Source organism: Poeciliopsis prolifica, unplaced genomic scaffold (assembly GCF_027474105.1).
Source record: "Poeciliopsis prolifica strain line A6 unplaced genomic scaffold, Auburn_PproV2 SCAFFOLD025, whole genome shotgun sequence".
NCBI lineage: Eukaryota > Metazoa > Chordata > Actinopteri > Cyprinodontiformes > Poeciliidae > Poeciliopsis > Poeciliopsis prolifica.
The window spans coordinates 4917998-4939701 of NW_026562400.1; the positions used below are offsets into that span (position 1 = coordinate 4917998).

General features: G+C 36.9%; 2 protein-coding genes across 3 annotated transcripts; one reads left to right on the plus strand and one right to left on the minus strand.

Moving 5' to 3' along the window:
* Positions 1 to 3259: 3259 nt before the first annotated feature.
* On the minus strand, positions 3260 to 17749 carry si:ch211-79k12.1 (uncharacterized protein LOC568891 homolog). The gene is made up of 7 exons (XM_055047322.1): positions 17613 to 17749; positions 16936 to 17057; positions 14552 to 14774; positions 13420 to 13565; positions 10233 to 10377; positions 6851 to 6995; positions 3260 to 3958 (listed from the first exon to the last, which is right to left on the minus strand). The coding sequence occupies exons 1-7, from the start codon at positions 17662 to 17664 to the stop codon at positions 3871 to 3873; spliced, it is 921 nt and encodes a 306-aa protein (XP_054903297.1). The 5' UTR covers positions 17665 to 17749; the 3' UTR covers positions 3260 to 3870.
* An 844-nt stretch (positions 17750 to 18593) lies between these two features.
* taf12 (TAF12 RNA polymerase II, TATA box binding protein (TBP)-associated factor) lies at positions 18594 to 21704 on the plus strand. Of its 2 annotated transcripts, none has more exons than XM_055047326.1 (6): positions 18594 to 18726; positions 19273 to 19446; positions 19737 to 19814; positions 20536 to 20650; positions 20959 to 21047; positions 21154 to 21704. In XM_055047326.1, the coding sequence occupies exons 2-6, from the start codon at positions 19369 to 19371 to the stop codon at positions 21187 to 21189; spliced, it is 396 nt and encodes a 131-aa protein (XP_054903301.1). In that variant the 5' UTR covers positions 18594 to 18726; positions 19273 to 19368; the 3' UTR covers positions 21190 to 21704. The 2 variants fall into 2 exon arrangements, with proteins under 2 accessions (XP_054903301.1, XP_054903300.1); XM_055047325.1 differs by having other exon boundaries at positions 18596 to 18745.

The window sequence follows — 21704 nt, forward strand, 5'->3', positions numbered from 1 at the left end:
TACGGCAGCATGGAAACATAATTGAAGTAACTGTGGTATTTACATTTAAGCACCTTTTTATGCTACTGCTTATTTTTAAGTAGTTTCCTGCAGGGAGATTTTCACAAGCTAGTATCATTTAAGCCATTACTCACCCGCTTTGTTTGTATAAAATGGGTGAGTTTTGTCACATCTAATGTGTAATGTCCAAAAGGCCAGTGGATGCCCGGTGAAGGTCAGTTAACATTCACTGTTTATTTTATTGTGTCTTAACTATTTTGTTGTTTCATTTTTGCCATTTCATTACTTACATTGCTGCTTAAAGCTATCTATCCTTTTTGTTTGCAATCTACCTGTGATCATTATTTTTTCTCAAAACTATGTTGAATTATCTTGTGCGTGAATTTTGCCATAGAAATAAACTTGCCTCGCCTTAGGTGATAAATGAATAGTGAATGAAACTGGCTGCATGGCATTATGTGCTGTGCTTGATAGCTACACCTCACTTCACATTAGATTTTAAACAGAAAGCAGTCAAGATAATAGGAGCTATCTTGAATTATGCATTCACATGCCACTAAGGAAAAAATGTCTCTTCTTTGATCTGTCAGAAAAATAACATATTTTTGGGTGGAGATAGGATGTTGTTGAGTTTGGGGCCTGAAGGCCATCAGGCGACCGAAGCATTTGCAAAGCTTGCGTATGCATTGACCCAACCCTTCATAAATGTCATGCTAAGTAGATTATCTATTTTTATCAAGGTGGAAAGCTCTCCAAAGTTTGCCAGACTTAACAAGAAATCAATTTGGGTTTTTTTTAGTGATCAAAACATGTTGACTTTATCCCTTTAGTTAATATTGTTGCATTTTTTAAATTTATTAATTAAAAAGACATTCAATTTGAATAAATTGACTTTTGTTCCAAACAAGGACTCATAATTGCAATCTGTGCTTTGAGTGATTTCAGTTTATTTGGATAAATCTTTGCAAACAATGATTGCAATGATCTGAAAACAAAACTTTTACTCCACAGAGCAGGTTGTTTTTCCTGGTTATCTGTGGGAAGGGCCTATTGGGTCCTGTTAAAGGGACTCTTTAAGTGCATCCGTATGCCACACTTCGCCCATAATTGTGTTTTCCAGTCAGAGACTTGCTCCATTATGAAAATTGTTTCTCTTTCTTCATCTCTGACTCTTCCCTCCCCTAATCTTGTCAAAGGACCATGTACTTGTGAGCCTGTGAGGCTGGAGTCATCCATTTTTTTCTCAACTGTATCTTTTCCGCCCCCCGCAGGTAAAAGCTGGAATGACATGTCATATGTCTTAAAAATCTGCCTTGGCCTCTCATCTGTCATAAGCCCTCCAGACATTTTTTTTCTTTCCTTTTTGGCTCAAGTTGACTGAATTTTCTTCAGGCCGTAACACATCAAAGTGGTATATTGATATTAATATTAATATTTTTACCCCTGACTTTCATAAAGTTGCTCTCAATTTTCATATCTTACCTCTCCTGACGGATCTGCCAGACAGCTTTAAAGTCTCAGTTTCACGCTCTTCCCACTTAGCGCTTAAATTTTTTTAGACACATTTTAACTTAGTTGTTTTGGCAAATGATAATTTCTGCCTCACTCATTCCCTAATTTCCAGCCCATCCAATTTTTCCTTGTCAGCCATTTTCCCTGGTTGGCAGGGAAACAGTGGAAAGCAGTTCCCATTCCTGCACCAGATGGGGTATTGTAAGGGAGTAATGAGGGGAAAACACCTGCTTCTCCTGTTAACTGCACTCCTTCATTTTCGGCCGTTTTGATTCAGCCTATGCTGGTTGCGCGTACAAAACCAAGTTACCGTGACGGGAACAGCAGCAGTCAGTAACACATGGAAACAAAGTGCCTCACATGCCTGTACTATCCAAGCCACTAAATGTTAGTACTTCTCCAGCAGTTATTTCGACAAGAAAAATATATCTTGATTTTTTTTTTATCCCCTATGCACTTACATAAGGTCAGTGTGAGATTGTACTACATAAATAAAAGGTCCATTTATTTAAGGTGTTTACAAATCTTTAACAGAGGTTCCAGGCAACACTGGAAAAAGAAAAGAAATTGAGCTGTTTTGTATTCTCTGCACTGGCCTTGCCTCCATCCGAGATGTTGTCCAGTGGTTCAGCCATGGGGCATTGCAGAGGTCAAAAAGTTATTGTAGAATACTGTTTTTCTTACCTCCCAATCAGACCTTTGCACTTTAGGGTCAGCTCTTCTGTGTCAAAGTCCTGATAACATTGTCGTTTGAGCCTATTCAGTTGAAGCTTCAGAAAAAAAGACAACTTAGAAGCAGTCAGGGTTTCACTCATGACTGACTCAAAGGCCAGAGCAACCTGTTGCTCACAGGCATTTAACATGCAGGAAGGCATTTTGAGTTTCTCCTTGTTTTGTTTAAGGGCCTTTCTATATTTGTCTCTCAAGCAAGGCCTGACCTGAGCCATAAAGTGAGCAGGATCTTACTTCATGACTAGAATTGTGGAGAAAGTCTGTAAAAGTCTCAACAAAGGATAGCCGCAGCAGCTGTACAGGGGGGCTTGAATAATCAGTTTAATAACATTATCCAGGGCTGTGTTCTGTGGCGCATGGAACAGTTAATGGAGTGTCATTGTTAAACTGCTGCTTTGCCCATTATTAACAACGGCCTACGGTCAACCACACACCCATAATAAAACCGCATAAAATCCGACATAACTTCAACGGACAGGCATAATGAAATTCTCAGCAATATGAGCACAGTTGTGGTAATAAGGAATGGTTGTGGAGTGTAGTGTTAAGGGTTACAAAGCAACAGAGGAGAAAATTAAAAAGATGAAGTTGTTGTATATGATGGTTGTATTTTAGAAAGTCATAGAAGGCAAAATTTAGTCAAATCGAAGCAGAAGTTGCAGCAGCTTTTGTAAAAGATGGGGAAAGTTTCAAGGTTATCCGACCCTACGGTGATTCTTATTTTCTGTACTGAAAATACAATACTTGTCAAGCTCACAATGCTTGTTAAGGGTTGGAGGAGAACAATAGTGGATAACTTTAAGTAAAGATCATTCCCTAAGAGTAAAACCTTACAGACTGCAGAGGAAGGTCAGTAAACAGGTTGATGCAAACCTAGGAAGACACAGGATCGAGAAGATGTGCAGCCAAGCGAGTGTGCATGTCCGGCCTTCGCCACATTGTCAATACTCCCCAGATCTTTTTTATACCTCTAAAATGAAGCAAAATCAATGACACACTGGAGGTGGGTAGATAATATTTTTAAAAGCCATTTAATGTCAAATAAATCCAAAAGTGCAGTATTAGAAGATGAAAGTGCTTGAGTGCTGCCACAGTAAAGAGATTATAATAACCTTTCCCAAGTAGTTTATGATTGTTCCTCTATTGGGAACAGAAACAAATCAACACTAAACAATTCTCTTATCACCTCAATAGTTCATTTATGATAAACAGCTGAGCAATTATGCTTACACCTGAAAAGGAAGGAATTGTACAAGGAGTTTTTGCACCTCTTAAGCAGAAGAATCTTCATTTTTGCAAAGGTGGAGCTTACAATTTTCCCTACTGCAGAGTAAATGAAAAGAAAATTGCCAAACGGTTCTGTTTGAGATACATAACTGCAGTCTGCACTCACAAGCAAAGCTGCTACGGCATCACTAAAGCAATCATTTGCCCCTCAGTATGTTTCATTATTTATTTTTTACACCCAGCTTGTTACTGATTTCGATTTTTTTCTCCACAGTCTTCCAATATCCCCATTTACCTCACCCTATTCACTTCCCTCTTTTGCTCCCCCCTTGTGGCTGCCGATTTCATCTTCCTCTTCTCTTGCTCAGACTTTCTCATCCTGCAGCCTTGCCTGAGCACTCACACCAGCGGCTGTTTGTCCGCGCTGGTGGAGGGAAGGGACTCCACACTTGATTTGTAGATAGGCTTTTTCTGAGAGTGGTCATCACTGCGGAGAAGAAGACAGTGAAAGACGGAGAAGAACGATTATCACTGGATCGATCTTGCAGCAGGCACTCAAAAAGTATAAGTGAGGAAATTATAGGCTGTAACAAAACGCTGGAGGCACACATGGCTGTAGATATGAAAGTCAATTATCCATTTCTGTGCTGTTTGAGTGTCTTTGCACACACCTGCTTGTATACTCACAAGAAACACTCATGGAAGACAGTCAAGAAAAACATCTGCATGAAGGATACAACTTTTGTTCATACAGTAAGAAAAAAAGTGTTCATATTACATTTTTATGGTTTTGGAAAGCAGATAACAGCAGGTAAAACTCTTTTCTTTCTAATATACAGAAATATGTAAAAGGTCACAGATGAGGTCAAGTGGGTCACAATAACTGAGTTTAGCAAGCAACGTTCAGTTTGCCATCCTAATTGTATTATTTTAACAAAATTAACCATGAGTTACCAAATATATTTTCATTAAACTAGCACTCTCCTTTCAATGGCTGTTATCTGATGTTCTAAATTGTTGGAAAGTTACCTCCAGCTGCTTTTCACCTCAATAAATAAAATACCAGATAATGAAGGTTGTCTTTTTTTTCCATTTGCAGCAACATTATTATACCTGCATCTGAATGTCCGCTCTCCATGTTTCCTGACATGAAAAAAAGCGTTGACCAAACTTCAATCTTTATCCAAGACAAGAATCTCTTTTACACTGCATGCTACATTTGTTTTCTATTTCAAGTGAAGGTGTGGTTGGACCTGTGTTTCAGCCTTCAGTACAATTTGTAGTAACTTTGTTCCCTCTTTACATTGACTAAATGCTTCAAAATCCAAAGTAAAGAACTTCCAGGTAACAACAGAGAACAATATCACTGTCATGCAGAGCTGTCCTATCTGTCCTATTGTGTCTCTAAGCCAGAGAGACAGCCATATGTCTCTCATAAGACAGCGGGATGCATCAGATCCAAAAAGGCACTTTGTTCTGAACGGACATTGATGTGATTGATGGTGGATTCTCTGACGGACTGTAACCTTCTTCCATTTCCTATTTTATATCCCCTTCTTAGACAGACTAAGGTCTTAAAGGTCCTATTCAAAGCATCAAACGTGTTCTTCCTTTTGACATTTAAAAATCAACCAGAGGTGTGATAAAATCTGAGTTTAATCAGTTTAATTCTTATAGAAGAGTGCTTGCCTTCAGATTAACTCTGTTCCCACAAAAAGCACAATACAATTATTAGACATGACGTTTTTCTCCGTAATCTTTTGCAAGGTGTCAGATTTTCCAATAAGATTCCTTCCATAAATATTAGCCATAATAAGAAATTACTCCTTCTTACTTGAAACCATGAAGAACTCAATAGGAAGGTGTAAGCTTTAGATGAAATTCATTTATTTATAACTTATAAGATGGATTTTGTATTAAGAATTCATGAGGCTGGCTGGTTAACCAATATAAAAGCTAAAGTAGCTGAGAGTCTCGACGTGTGATTGATTTTTAATATTCAGTCTGGGTTGTGCTGGCTGGCTTACACATAGCCGACATCATACGGCAGGTTCAAATAAAGGTGCAGACACCAAACAGAAACTCTGGACATGAAATAGCCTTTGTTCTGCCACATGACAAAATGAAATATTGCAGCTTTAGTTATAATAAAGGCAAACTGCAAAGAGGGAGATCCAAGTTGTGGATAAAAAGGGAAGCAATTTTGAGTAAATAAACACACACATTCACCTCTATTCAAAGACATATTAGCCATCACTTTTTGAAACATGATTTAAGATCCTATTAACCAAAGTGATTTCAAAGCGGTGGCTCAGTAAGTGTTCCTGTGAAAAAGAGGCAGACAGCAGCTGAACAAATCACCTTCTTTACTGGCTTTGTTTATATGATCAGAATCTAGTTCTTCCACAAATAAACGAATCTGGGCATGTTAAAGAGAGAGCGAGCTGAATACATGCACGCAAAAAAAACTGCATGATTATTTCAAAATGCAGTGTTTGTGATGTTTGAACAGGAGTTGGGGACTTTTAGGAAAAAAACAATTGAGGAAAAATAGTCATTCCCCAATTCTGCAAGGATTTAACACCTAAAATGGGTGTATGGTGGACCAGTTTGTCTAATCCGTCAATGCTTGCTTGAACAATTCTGTTTTTTTTATGTGCTGGGATTACATTAAGTGCTAACTCTTCTGTAAAAGTTTTGTTTAAGCTAAATGCAACAAACACTGAACATGACATTAAAAATGCCTGGCAAGTTGTTTTGGAAAGGTGGCATCTTAAAATCACAGGTAAAATGAAGGAATTGCAAAAATTATTCCAATTTTGGCATCAAAATGTATTCTTATCTCAAAACAAAGAGTGTGAGGGGACATGCTGTTTATTGTTCCAGTTATTAAAATATATAATATAAAACTATGTAATTTTTAATTAATTATTATTATGCAAGTTGTTTTGGAAAGGTGGCATCTTAAAATCACAGGTAAAATGAAGGAATGCAAAATTATTCCAATTTTGGCATCAAAAATGTATTCTTATCTCAAAACAAAGAGTGTGAGGGGACATGCTGTTTATTGTTCCAGTTATTAAAATATATAATATAAAACTATGTAATTTTTAATTAATTAATTTATTATTTTTTTACATATTTCATAAATCTCTGACCATGTCATGACAGTATAACATATCACAAGCGGGATTGACACTTCTAAGACCCTCCCCCTGGCTCTGATTGGTTGTTTCTGACTGAGAGCAGCTGACTTATTTCTGACTTGGCAGGAAAATTAATCTGAATTGTGTTGTTTAAAACCAGAGGCTTTTAGAGTATGTGAAGACGCCTGTTTAGAAATTAAGGAGGCACAAAAATGCCAACAACGGTTCCTTACATGGGGCCCTTGCTGCTCCTGATCCGCTTGGCCCTGCGGCACAGGAACACACTCACAGAGAGGATGAACACGACCAGAGACGCTGCAGCCGCGGAGGTCATCAACCAGAGTCGTCCATTAGTAGTCTCATACCAGGCAGCATCCTCTGTGGGACAGACATGAAGGGAAACGTGCATGACACAGAATCTAAAATCAGCACACCTCATAATGCCTCAAGGCAAAAAGTATCTCCAGGCAACTTCCTGCTTGAATACATGAGAGACCATGTCAGGTATTCACACAAGTCATCACACTGACCTGTACAAAGTCTGCTTGTTAGAATTTCTACAAAATGGGAGATTATACACTGGATGTTCCAGGGTTTTGTTAAGAATTAAAAAGAGGAATAACTTGATTTAGCTCGTTAATTAATTCTTTGTCCCGAATTCCTGTGTCTGTGTACGTGTGCAGAGAGAAAAGAGCAATCATACGACGTCAGACTTCAGATATTCAGAGTTTTATCCAGAGAAAATCAATGCAAGAAGAATGTTACAATAAGCATCTCACCTAGATTATCAAAAGTCCAAGACATTACAAAACAGAGACAAAGAACTGAGTAAAAAAAGACAAAGAATAAGAAGATGCATCCTCGGGAAACTCTCACTCAGCACAAAGAGATTCCAACTTCTGCTGTGAAACAAACCATTTTTTATAGACTGCGTATCTCCTCATTTAAATATATGCATTAGGAGGTGTGTTCTTTTCCTTTGTGTGGGCTGTCTTAATGTTAATTTATTACCTCCTGCTAAAGAGCCCCAAAAGCATATATATGGCAAACCTTCTCGTACCAGCCGCTGTCCAGTTTGATATACGAGTGCAGCTGCAGCGCTATCTCTGCCTCAAAATGTTTTCACAAGAAAGTAGTTTGTATTTTTAACCAAGCTTGCACAAAATGTAATGCTAAATAATGACTATAAGTTTGGATCTAATAAGTAACTAATTAAAAACATGCTTAAAGAAAATATAGTTAATTCTAATATAGATAAATTTATTTATAAAAAAGTTTTAAGATCCTAGTGAACTTTTGAACCATGCTCAGGAATTTGTTAATTGCCTGGCAGACAGGCTCCCTATCTAAAGAGATTCAAGGAGTCTAAGACTGTTTTCTGATTAGGAATTTCTGTAAGTTCTGAGAGTCACCAGCTGTCCCAGTTTGGATCTGTATCTAAGTTTATCTTAACCTAATAGTTAACTTATGTACTATTGTGCTACTTTAAAATTATTATTCCAACATTTTCCAGTTTACATATAAAGTCAAAATAATTGCCTTTTCTGAAGCTGGTCTTTGCAGCTTTGGACAAAATAAACAAATGCTTAAAAAAAAAATGAAGGAAAAAAATTATTTGTCTTCTTACATACAGTGTGGTAAGAGGATTGCTGTGTAGTCACAAGGAGAATGTTTGGCTAAGGTTTGTGCAGCTGATGTAGTGGACTCCTTCAAAGGAACCACAGAGGTATGTGGTGAAATCTCACCAACACATCAGGGAGGACCAGATAAAATTCCAATATGCAGAGATGAGTTTAATAATTACTCCAAAGAAATAGCCAGACATACAAAGGATCACCAATGACTCATGGCAGCAGTGTTCATTGATTCAAACTGGAACACACTATTTTAACCCCAGTGATTTAATAAATTCTATTGGTTGTAAATTATAAAACTGCAGTAAATCAATAATTATCAACAGACAGGTCGGTGATAACAATGATGAAGACAAATGGAGTCTGGTTTTAGATTAGATATATTGTTGCAAATAAAATTATTGCCTGGTTTCAAGCAAAGAAAGACTATCAGTAATAAAAAGAAAGAGAAATTAGACAGAGATATGTATGTCACATTAATGGAATACATAATAATGTACACACTGTCTATTTACATCTGTAATGACTGAGAAACCAACTCAGAACATTTTAATTAATTGGAATATCACCAAATAGCTAATTTAATGAATTAATTTTATTCAAAAAGTCAGTCTTGATATATATAGATTCATTTCACACAGACTGATGTGCTAATGAAAACCCAAGATTTAGTATCTCAGATGATTATAAAACTTACATAATGCCAATAAAAAGGATTTTTAATACAGAAGTCCCAGTCTTCTGAAATGCATGTTCACGTACTGTATAATAAGCAGTCATTAATTTGATGGGGCTTGCTTTGCATGAATTAGTACATCAATGAGGCAAAAGCCTGTAACTCTGCTGAGGTGTTAAGGAGGCCTTTCAGCTTTACATTGTTATCCCTTTTATCTTTTTCCTTTAACCATGCTCAATAGATTCACTGATTATTATTCCATGTCTGTATGGGGCAACTTGTGAAGCCCTAACTCCAGCCACAAACCACACTTTATGAATCTTTATGAATGGGCTGTGCTACACAGTCCTCACAAGGCTGCGGTTATCCCAACTGATTATTCATCTTTTTCTATTATTTCTTCCTTCCACTCAACTTGCCACTTGCATTTTTTTGATAAAACCTCCCGTGTCCATAATCCTTCTTTAGAAAATATGTTTGGTGGCTTACCCTCCTTGTTGAAAGTCATCATTTTTTTCTACAATAATGGAAATAGTATTTCTCTTTACTGTGTAGACATTAGATTTCTTAATTAAAACATTTTATTGGTTGTATGTAATATTTTGCACTTATTTAAAACTTTTAATATATATATTATTTTGTGCAAATGAATATTCACTTTTGTAAATTACTAACTATTTACTTCATGTTTATATTTGAATCTATTCACATGCACCTGTAAACTACAGAACAAAATCGACTGAGTTGAGCATTTAATGAATTTAACCTAATAATTACGTCAAAAGGGAAAAAAAGAAATTGAAAGATAATAACTGCTTCCTTTAAAGTTTCGCACTTTTGATTTTTGCAGTTTATTACAATATTTATTAGATGTGGGGTATATTCTGTCATCATATGTGACAATCTCAAATGGCATTTGCATGCAGTTTTACTTCTCACACATGTAATGTAGGGAGTTTCGGTAAACATCTGTACCTCTGGAGGTTCTGAGGAGCATCACATCCTTTTTCTTCTGCCTCAGTATGAAAGCCTAACTTTCCTTTGGTTCCCATAAATTTATGGACATGAAACAGAAAACTTTTTTGTGCCTGTCTCATGATGTAAGAACATCCACATGAGCTGACCTTTACTGTGACATTTAAGTGGCTGATAGAAGAACTGATAGATTAGCACAGATTTCTGTTGAGAAGTGAATTCCCCATGCAGTTGTGAAGAAAAGCCCAGTCTTTCTTCAGAAAGAGGAAGAGGTGAAAAAACTTTTAGGACTTGGCTAGGATGACAACGAGGAACGATCACCCAACTTACCGGGCAGCAGGGTGATGCTGATTGTTCGCTGCTTGGTGAGGGACTTCACAGAAGGATGTGTAGCCATGCATGTGTACTGTCCTTCATCCATTTCGCTCACCTTCTTCAGAGTGAGTGTAGAGGAAGGCAGAATCCAGTCATTACCCTGCAATAAATGGAAAGAAAAGAGGTTTTAAGAAAAGGAATGTTTTATTGGTCAGGTTGTTTTCAACCCTGCAAGAATACAAATTAAGAGCAATTGATGCTCCCTGACAAAGGAGAAAAACAAGGAGGAAACTCAGGGATGTTAAACACAAACAGTGAGAAAAATATGAGAGAAAACGTGGTAATGGAGAACAGAGTAGTTATTTTTGGTGTTCTGCAGAGGGATGAGCAGTGGGACATAGTAAATTAGAGCAAGACTAAAAGAAATATTGAAACTCTGATGGAGACAGAGATACAAAAAAGTTCTGCTGGTGTGAATTTTTCAGAGCTGTCCCAAAAGTCTTAAATGAACTCTATTTACCTGAGCAGTAATCCCAATGAGCGAACTTACATCGACACAAGTCAATAACCCAGATAACAGCATCATCCATGAAGAATGATGCTGCAAGAGCTCACTGTTAACACAACACATAATGAGATGGCAGGGGAGCGGCATGAATTGTCGACACAAATATAGCAGCACTATTATGAGGTAGAGCTTAACCTGGGGGGAAGACAAATAATAGGCCAAACACAAGGATTGGAAGAACAATGACTGGGGAAGAGGGGGTTAAGAAAAAAGAAACAACAAAGAAAAAACATTATACCATGCAAATGACTTGGCTCTTGGGAGCTACAGTTCCTGCCAAGAAAGTCCATTTCAGTTTGAATGGATCTGAATTAAGAGGATTTCCCATAAAGGCCAGGTCTGGCCAAAGAAGCATTTTGTATGCAAATCCACTGGCGCCCAAAAGCACTATGTCGTTCCTGCCTCTGTCCTGCTGTCATTTCTGGGGGCCAAAGCGCTCACACCAGCTGTCTGTCAAACTGGGACGCTTTCTGCCTGACATCCACTCTTGTCAAACACACAAAGAGGTTTTTATAGACGTTTACAGAAAAATTACCTCTAATCACGTGTGAATAGTGACACTTCTATGACTCTATTTTATTTCTCTGAATGTGATTTTTCTAAAAGCTGATATATACAAAACCAGCCTGTCTTTTCTAAGATTATTACTCCTCACTAAAAGTGACAGTGGAGCATTGTTGGCAGATAATGACAAAAATCTCAAAGCCCTGTATGAGATCATGTAGAGGACAAATAGCATTAGCGCCTAGACAAGTCCACTGAATTGGATTTGGACTTGTAAATCCATTTAAAACCTGGATTAGTGATGACCCTTTAACAAGCATTAACCCTGAGCCAACTTATTGAGAATGAAAACAAAAATGAGGAAAGTGAGCAAACATATATGCCCTTCCAAATATTATCAGGGTTTGGAAACAGTTTTTGACAGTGATGCAGGAACAACATAAGAAGTCCTTTGTACAAAAATAATTAGTTTTTTAAACACATAAAAAAAAGGTTTATCTTTCATTGTCAGCAAGGGCTAACTTGTAGATATGTCATGGTTTTTTTTGTATAAGAACATGTTTAACATATAACAACATGCAGTGTTTTGACAGTGATCGCAGGTGTGACAGGAAAGAGCAGAGGACAGACTGAAAAGAGTCTGAGAAAGTAGCACAGGGGTTGAGGAAGAGTAGATAGGGGATGTGAAGAATATTTATTCGTAATTTATTCACAGGGACTATGAAATGAATCTAACAGTAAATCAAACTAAACATAATTAAACTAGAGTAACTAAAAATAACTAGACACGAAAATAAACATAATAAACTGGAATCACTAAGAAACGACAGAACTAAAGAAAAATAGGCTGATTTAACCGAAAAAAGAAACCAATACAAAATAATAGTGAAACTAGAATCAAATTAAACTACAAAACAACCAAAGATTTAAACATTTATATAGATTTATTACACAAAGAGGGATAGATGTATTTCAAGCAATTATTGGTGTGAATTTTAATGTCCATGGCTTTCAACTAAAGAAAATCTTAAATTCGATTTAGGGTCACATAAGATTAATAAAAACATTTTTTCCCCCTCATGCAGTCATGAATACTCTCAACAAGAAGAATAAGCCCCAAATGGTTGTTGCTAATGAAGCTGGCAGCAGTTTTTTGCAAAGGTTAATTGTGGTTTACAATCAACTAGCATAACCACATAATTCAGAGGATTGAGGAAGAAATAATCACAAGGTGTGGACTGCAGCTGGAGTCAGAGCAAGTGTTATAAAATGTCATAATCAAGCCCTGAAACAAAGATAACATTACCAATGGCTATGGAGTGGCAAAGACTTAACACCTGTCCACATTGTCTAAAAGTACCAACAGCAGTTTCAATGTCTGAGGTATCACTTGCTTTGACTGGCCCATAAGCCCCATAGAGAATCTGAAGATTAAAATAAGAGGCACCAAACCCCAAAATGCTAAATTTCTCAGCCTGTACCTTTAAAACCCACCACATGTACGAGGTGTATCACCTGTTTACCCGTGTTCTTCAAAAATGTGATTAGTCAGAGAGCTCTGTCTTATTCTACATGCCAATTGTCACTCTGGCATTTTAAAGCAAGACATCTTACTTTCCTTTCAGCAACACTTTCTTAGTTCAGTAGTCTAGCTGAATTATTCAATGCCAGTTAACCAAACACTGCAAAAATAATTAGAAATCTATCCACATAATTGTTTTCAGGTTGACTGGTTCTTGTCTAGACCTCATTAAACTATTAATCCTCTGTAAGTGGGCAAGCTTGCAATTCCCAGCGAGAGGCGAGGCTAAGCCAACCAGTCACTTAAACACAGAACTCCTTTCGTTTAGAGGATAGAAAGAGAGAGAGAGACGGCAAGTAAGGGGAGACTAAAGAGACTTGAGAAAGTCAGGGAGAGAAACAGAGATGTGCTGGAGGAGGAGAGACAATTAACAGAAGGCTTGCACAAAGCTAAGAAGGGGGCAGAGACCTGGTGAGGCTGGAAAGGAAGAGGGTATGACAAAAATGTAAAGAGGTCACATCCAGAGATGGGAGGAGGAGAGAGACTGACAAATTTCCAAAAGTATAATGAGGACACCAGCACAGTGTGTATATTCAAGGTTTTCTCACCTCTTTCTGCCAGTAGTAGCTTGGCTCCTCTGACGAGCTCACCGAGCACTTCAGCTCTACATCATCCCCGAGCCGCACCTTCAGGTCCTGCGGGACGCCCAGGTAGCTGGTATAGCCTTCCATAGACACTGACAGTTCTCTCATATCTGGAAACATTGTGCAGATGAGACATCATGATGAAACATTAATGAAGCAACTAATTCAATGCATGCTGAGGTAGCCTGTCTGAGTATTTGGGAGGTGACTAAACATATGTTGTCTGGACTAGCGTCTGGAAAAAGCTCAGATGTTTTAAGAAAAGTTGTGATCATGTGGCCTCCAATAGATGCTGACTGTTACGAGTGATCAATAGTAACGATGATAGGCTTCATCTTATCGAAGTCTTTAGAGAGGCAGTGTTGTGAATAATGGCTCATTTTCTCTTCCATTTCAATAGATGGCCCACGTCCATCCAGCTCTCTGCCTCCTTCCATCCTATAGCTCATTCTAATCTTTTCCTCTTATTGATTCCTCCCATGAGGCTGCAGAGCTGATCAAACAGCATCAGGGTCGATGTGATGGCCACTGTGAAGAGAGAGGACAAATCCTGGCCAGCTACACAAAAGACACTTAATGCAATTCTCCCACATTGGTGTTGTAGTTTTAAACTGGAGCCTGACCAGTGCAGTGCCTCCCTATTTGCATAGAGCACATAATGAAATCGCTCCACCCTTCTTGGGTAACAACATTTGCATTAGATCTTCAGCATGTGCTGTGTTATGAGTGCTGCAGCCTCCAAAATACATCTTTTATGTTGCTCACTGAGAGGAATCCATTGTATTTACCTCCTGGTAGTTGCCAACATGAGGGAATATGTTTCAGATACCTTCTGTTTAGCTACATAGCCAACAACGTATGTGATAGGATGACATGTGTCCTTCATTGTTAGAAATGGAACACACAATTTTTCATATTTCCTTTTTTCTAGAGTGAAACTTCAAATTAATTTGCGTCACATAATAATTTGATCTGTATCTCACTTCTGTAAAACATTAATAATAGCAACAGCTACATTTGATTATAAATTTCATTGACCAGTTTAAGAGAACTGCATCTATAAGCCAAACCCTCCCATTGCAATCAAGAAACTCACACTGGACTTTGAAGGTCAGCGGCTCAGACGCATTGTCTGGAGCAGTTGTGTTTTCATTGTCTGACACACAACGGAAGGGCACCCCAGAGAACCTTGTTGGGTAGGGAATACGAAGAAGTCCGTTTTTCTCCTCATCCTCGCCGTAAAAATAATCCCCTCCGCAATACCACCTGCCCATGCTGGACCCCCAAACTTTACGCCACAAGCTCACGGAGTACTGGTACTGAGAAAAGAAAAAACAAAAGAGACAAGAATGTTTTATCTTTCAGAATATCACAACATAATCAAACTGTCTGTGAACCAGACAACTATAAATAGTATGTGTAAATTCAGATATACTACAATATTTACAGTGCCTTATAAATGGTCTTAACCACAAACATTTATCAGCACATTTTACTTGGATGATGAAGCACTATAAACACAAATAACAGTTTTGATGTTGTAGGGATAGGTTTAAACCAATGTTAGGTCATAAAACATAGAACTTTGAACATATCGTTCTTCATTTTAAAAGGAAAGGGAAAGAGTGTGGCAAAAGTGTAAACCTCTTCAGACATTATATTTCACCTAAGCTGACAGGCTGATTGACAGGGAGAGTATTAACCAGAGAAGCAGTGAAAGGAGCTATGGAGGAGCTGCAAACATCAGGGGAGAATCTGTTGGTAGAACATTTGTTATGTGCTCCCCAAATCTGGGCTTTATGGAGGGTTAGAATCAAGAATCCCCGTTTGTACCTCACAAACTATGGAGAAGACACAACAAACATGTGGTAGGATATGCTCTGGTTAGTTGAGATCCAAATCACACTATTTGAACAACATGTAAATTGCTTTGTCAAGCAGATTCTTGGTTGTCTTCAAACAATAATCTGTGGAACTTCAATAATCTCCATCAAACCTGACTGAGTTCTAGTTATTTTGAAGAGAGAGACATTTCAGTCTTCATTTGTGCAAAGCTGGTTGAAAATATATCATTTTAGCACAGGCAAAATCATAGTTGTTTAATTAAATAAGATAACCTTCATACCACAATGTTTCAGTGGTAAATTAATAAAAAAATATCTGCATATCAGCTCAGATATCAAAATAAAACAGAGCAGAAAGCCTATTTTCAAGCATATCCTCGCCTGTTTGACAATCTGATTTCAAAGCAGAAAGTTGCCTCAGTTTACAGAGGCAACGTTCAAAAAATTCTCTAAAATAGGTCAAATAAAAATGGGTTGTGTTCAATAAACAATATCATGTAATGTAACCTGTTTTAAAATTTAGCTGCAACGTTTTCTGAGTTGTTCACACAGTGCAATATCTGCATCACTATATTTTGCTAAATTTTACATTTTACATATCAATCTATACTTGATGGTAATTTGGTTATAATCTAAAAGTGACATGAATATGACACCTTACTGTAAAATGAAAGTGATTGGTTTGAACTGTTCTCCAACTGGAAAATTCCCCAAACAAAGGGGAAACATATACAAACACATACAAATTAGACTGTCACCTGACTGAGCTGAGTTCAGTGAACTTTTCAGTGGTGAAACATTGTACATTGTCTGGAAAGCAAAACAATTCTTGAGTAACATTACACAGAGCCGAGGCTTTAAACTGAATTTGGATGTGGGACTCGCTCCCAGTTTACCCCGTCTAAATTATTCTTTATTTTAATTTGTCTTGAAAGGCAAAGCTTGGATTTTAGAAAATCACCAAGTAAAGGATGTTCTGGTTGCAAGTTGTAAAACAGCAGAAATTGATCAATCCATCTGAAGTATTCATAAGCAGTTTATACCTGCAGATTTCGCTGTGTACTATGTGTATACATATATCAAAAACTTTCTGAACATTGAAGTTAAGGCTCCTCTGAAAACTCTAACTTCCCCAGTCACAATTCAGACCTCAGGTGATGTTATTGATGCATTTCCAACTGGGAAATCTAAAAAAAGCTGACTTCCTTGTATAAAAAACAACAGATTATCATTGACTCGAGAAAGCCAAGGAGGGAAGGACAAAGCAAAGCATTTTAGCAATTTTAGAACAGCAAGGAATGTAGGAGTTGATCCATTTACAGTTACAGTGTGCATTCAGTCTCATTTAAAGTGTAAACACAAGTGACATAAAAGATTAAATTAGCATTACTATATTATTTATTTAATATTTAAGTCCTCAGTATTTTTTCTCGTAGGAGCCCCTGAGCAATTGCAACATTTGTCTTGCTCTGATTTAATGACTGACTACATGTTTGAACAGTTTCAGCAACACTTAGAGATATTGCCTGTTACAGCAAAATTACATATCTGCAAGGTCCAGTTTTTTCCTTCAGCCTTTGGCAAACACCCCAAGGTCATATTATATCCACCCACTCACATAGCATCCACAACTCACCGGAGGAAGGTACTCAAAGTGAACCTGGCTGACATTGAGGTCAGAGTCTGTGTACAGGCATTCCAGTGTGACTGACTCGCCCTCCAGAATCGGCTCAGTTGGGCCTTTGATGATCAAAGTTGCTGCATATGGACACAAAAAACAGATATGCAGGTTAATGATTACAGTTTGGATGAATAAAAGCATTGTTGACACAATGGGGATCCAATCACCTTGTGACTTTACATTTTACCAATCTGCAATACATTGTTGAGATCTGTATCGCACTCCTCCTGAAACCTGTATCTGTTGATACTATGACCTAAAACCAGTTTGACCAGTTTTAAACTACCTTAGGCTCTAATGGCTTGACAATATTTTGCAAAATTTTCTACTGTTATGAACTAAACATGACCTTCTGTACACATAAAAGAATAAAGTATTCACCTTCAAGATATCTAGGAACAAGTTTCTGTCTTTGAGAGAGACAGATGAGAAAACAAAGTATTTCCTCAAGAGAAAGAATTACTTAGACAACAACAAATTGAGACATTTATAAGGCTAAATAGACTATAAAATATGGGCTTTTTGAGTAATAAACTCCAAATCTTGAGTAAAAAAAGAACACACCAAGCTCTTTTACAACTGTATGTAAAACATTGAAACATAAAACACTGAAACGTAATAAACATATTTACCATTAGTGCCATAAAACACGACCACCAATGCAACGAGTAGAAGGGCTTTCATGGCTGTAAGAAAAGGCTTTTCAGCGTTTGAGAAGCAAATGTTGAGATCCTGCGCAGCTACTAAACAGAAATGAAAGTTTGCTTTGTATTAGTAGATCACAGAGGAGGCGTGGCTTTCTTTTTCTATTTTTTCAGGAAGTGCGTTCAGAACAGTTTGAATTTTTAAAAGCTCTTATTCATTATTTTTGTTTTAAAAGCGAAAATAAATCTGGCTGAATAGGTAAAGTTTTACCTATTCAGCCGAGACAGCTTAATATGTCTCAGGGTTCATATTAAGCTGATGTGCGTTTACCCCGCAATTGTTATGTGAACAGTAGAGCAGCTGCCGCTGCTCCAATGATCTTCATTTATTCTCAGTGCGTCAGTTGTATCCAAACGGAACCGCGCCTACCACATTTAGGTGTTTTTCTGTTTCTTCGCCAGAATATGAAACTAACCCTCACATGCTTTGGTGGCGTTTATGCGTGATATGTAACACCAAACAAGCCAACATTTTACGCTGCATTTATCTTGACCTTTTGGCCAAAGCAGAAGTTGAAATAAATTTTGTCACATCATGAAGCAAACTGCGTCATCTAAGAGACTTGGAGTTTTTAAGATAAATAATTATTGAATACGTTAGTAAGCATAGACAGTAGATCACATAATGAAAAAAAATCAATAATAAAGATGACAACTTCTACAGTATTATTATTAATAATAAACATGTTCTATAAATTCTATCATAACTAAACACTTTAGGTGGAATCAGCCATTTATATTGCCATGACTTTCATGCTTAGATCTTTTATGTGTCGCTATTTATGTGCAAGAGAAAGAACGATGACTTCCGCCAACAAATTTAGAAGCGCTCTTCGAGTGTAGCTTAGAATGTTGATGTAGTTCCCGAAAATGTCCGGCAGGAGGCAGAGCAAAGGCGACTAAATGACACAGGAAACAGACAGAAGCTTAACGGAAGTACCGTGAGAGCTCGGTGGTTTGATTTTGGATGTCTGGATTAAAACTAAGAGTTTGGTTTTTTTTCTAACGAATTTGTATGTTTTACGACAATTAAAATGGACAGGTAATCTTCATTTAACCTGGTAAGGTTGAATATATTAACTAATTCAAAGAATAAAGTACATAATGTCCCCACCGCTACGTTAGCAGCTAATATTAGCCAATGAAGCTAACGTCAAAATCGACAGTAGCTTTTGTTTTTAGCACAAACAGATTGGATATTAGCGGCATCTTGCGTGCTTTGTCTTTGCACTGAAATTATTAGGCTGTCAGTTGTTATCTTTTTGCGTTGCTTTATGTATTGAGTTTGGGTTAACCGTCTCTGTTTGGATTTTTTCCCCGAAAGCGTTCTTTCACGGCTAAGCTATGATTAGCTTTAAGTACATAAAAAAGTAGAGCTAATTGAATGTATGGTTGTTGACAAAGCAAATCAACTAGAATTATTTATCATTTTAGAACAAGTCATTGATGTCCTTTCTATATTACTGCTATCGTTATTATTACTACAAAACTGCACAAATATTAATGCTCTTCATAAACCTCTGTATGCTGCAAACTAACTTAGACCTGACTTGTTTTATTTACATAATCATTTCTTTCCGTGATGCAGATTGTAGGTGGCAGTGTCTATACAAACTAATCCATCACATCTGTGGTACAAGACGGTCATTCAGGACTCCCAACGTCCTTACCCGTGGCCACCATCATGGCTAACAGCACCCCAATAATAGTGAAGGGTCTGACCTCAGGTCCTGCAGGCAGGAGTAGTCCGGAGGGATCTCAGGTTAGTGTTTTTTTCTTTTTCTATAGTTATTGTCTTTTCGTTTTTTTTTTTTTTTTTTGTTTGTGTCTGCTAATAGGAAGGCTTTTCATAGTTTGTCAAAGTAAATAAGAAGTAAATGAAAAGGCAGACATTATTTGTACATGGACATAAAATGTTTTTGCTGGAATGTGAAAGAAAATATGCAAAGGAATACTGACCACTTTAAAGACAGCTTTTATGTGTTTCTAACAGAATAGCAAGTAAATAATCACTTTGCTAATCTAGAAAAAATATGCTACTTTTTTTTCCAGGTCCTCAGTAAGAAGAAACTGCAAGACCTCGTGAGAGAAATTGATCCCAATGAACAACTGGATGAAGACGTTGAAGAGGTCTGTCAGAAATTCAATGCTGACGTTAAGGGGTACTTTGGGTATTTGTTGTGATTTTATGTTGTGTTATTGGCAGAATAACACAACACCTTTAAACAAATGTCAGCTTCCCGTTAAGTTTCAGGAAACTGAAGAAATTATCTGACTACCGACATACTTGCTACTCAAACAGAGGCCTTGTTTTAAGAGATTTCTTTCATCATTGATTTAAAAATGTTTATGTTTGGGATACAGCTGAACAAGTCATTGTATATTAACCATCAACGTTTTAAATTTGTCACTGTTTTCCATGAGGACCGACCCCTGTGACAATGCTACCAAAGCTTAAATTTGTTGATGCTGTTTCCATATCAGTCTATTTCATCACTTGTCTGCTTCTAAATCCACCAAGAGTGGAATAAATCTTTGGATTTAGATTAAGCAATAGCATCAGGTATGACACCCTATTGTGTAGTTGTCTGGAAATTACCCTGGTAGACCTGTGATCAGCTGATGAAGCAAACTGATATAACTGATAAAAGCTGGCAAATATTTTTGTGATATAATACATCTGTCTACTTCAAATAAATAAACTCACAACATTTATACAGAACTTCTGTGAAGATGTTATAAATAGTTTAAGAAACTTAGAAAACATGTTATTTTCTGTTGTTAACTAAAGTTATTCTCATCCCCATTATTTGAACTGTTTTAAGAGTTGTTTATGTGGAACTCTTTTCAGATGCTGCTTCAAATTGCAGATGATTTCATAGAAAGCGTAGTGACAGCAGCATGTCAGCTGGCACGTCATCGCAAATCTAATACGCTGGAGGTTAAAGATGTTCAGTTACATCTAGGTAAGTTTCTGATGGCTTTTTGGCAGAATTGCAATCCTTCATATTTTAAGAAATGAGAGAATTTGTTCCTCAGATTTTTGAACAAAAAAATTCAAAGCCATGTCATTTGCCAAATAATGTAAGGGTATTAATATTTACAGTGAAATTGCTGGAAAACATTTTTTTTTTAAATATTTTTAGAAATGTATTGCCAGTATAGATATCTTTCTCAGTCAAAGGATTCTACTGTGCTTAGATATTCATATGAAAATTAATATATGTGTTTAAAGTCCTGGGTGCTGATTGCTTTTTATATTGTTTTTCTCTAGAGCGTCAGTGGAACATGTGGATTCCAGGTTATGGATCAGATGAAATCAGACCATTCAAGAAAGCTTGTACTACAGAGGCTCACAAACAGGTAAACAATGTCAGGATTTGGTTCATTTGGGAAAATCAGAATAGTTATTTTTGTACTTAAGCATATTTGTGTTTTATGGCTAATGAATTTATCTTTGTTGTTCCAGAGAATGGCACTGATTCGCAAGACAACCAAAAAGTAGCACAAGAAAGCTAATATGTTGTACTAACTTTGTGTATTTTTTTTTTCTCTTTTTTTCTGGTTAATGAAATAAAAGTGGTGATGGTGAGGGTTGTTTTTTTTCTCTTTCTTCTGAATATAAATTGTAATATTGTCTCTCTAACATTTCACTGTCTTGCAAAAATTATCATATAAAAATTGGTATTCATATTTTGTTCTGTTTCATTACCACTAAGCTAAGACTGGCAGAACTGCAAATAAAAATCTTTGTCAGTAAAAAAAAACATGGATTTTTTTTTTTTTGTATTGAATATTTCTGCCTTTGGTTTCGCTTTTGATACTGTTGAGCATGTTTTTGTTAGTGTTACTGATTCTTCAGCCTTCTAAAAATGATTTGTAATATTTTGCCAAGGTACATGTTAAGCATGGAAGAGTTCCTGTGTTTACTCACTGTACTTTGTATTCCCCTTTCCATTTTCTGACAGTTATTGCATTTTCAGTGTCTAAATAAAAGGATGCTGGCAAAAAGCAAACTGA

Coding starts and splice junctions, on each gene's coding strand:
- si:ch211-79k12.1 (XM_055047322.1), bottom strand. CDS start 17,664: ATGAAAGCCCTTCTACTCGTTGCATTGGTGGTCGTGTTTTATGGCACT. Junction 17,058..17,612: donor CGTGTTTTATGGCACTAATG/GTAAATATGTTT, acceptor GTCCATATGCAG/CAACTTTGATCATCAAAGGC. Junction 6,996..10,232: donor CAGCATCACCCTGCTGCCCG/GTAAGTTGGGTG, acceptor TCTGTCCCACAG/AGGATGCTGCCTGGTATGAG.
- taf12 (XM_055047326.1), top strand. CDS start 19,369: ATGGCTAACAGCACCCCAATAATAGTGAAGGGTCTGACCTCAGGTCCT. Junction 19,447..19,736: donor GTAGTCCGGAGGGATCTCAG/GTTAGTGTTTTT, acceptor TTTTTTTTCCAG/GTCCTCAGTAAGAAGAAACT. Junction 20,651..20,958: donor AGATGTTCAGTTACATCTAG/GTAAGTTTCTGA, acceptor GTTTTTCTCTAG/AGCGTCAGTGGAACATGTGG.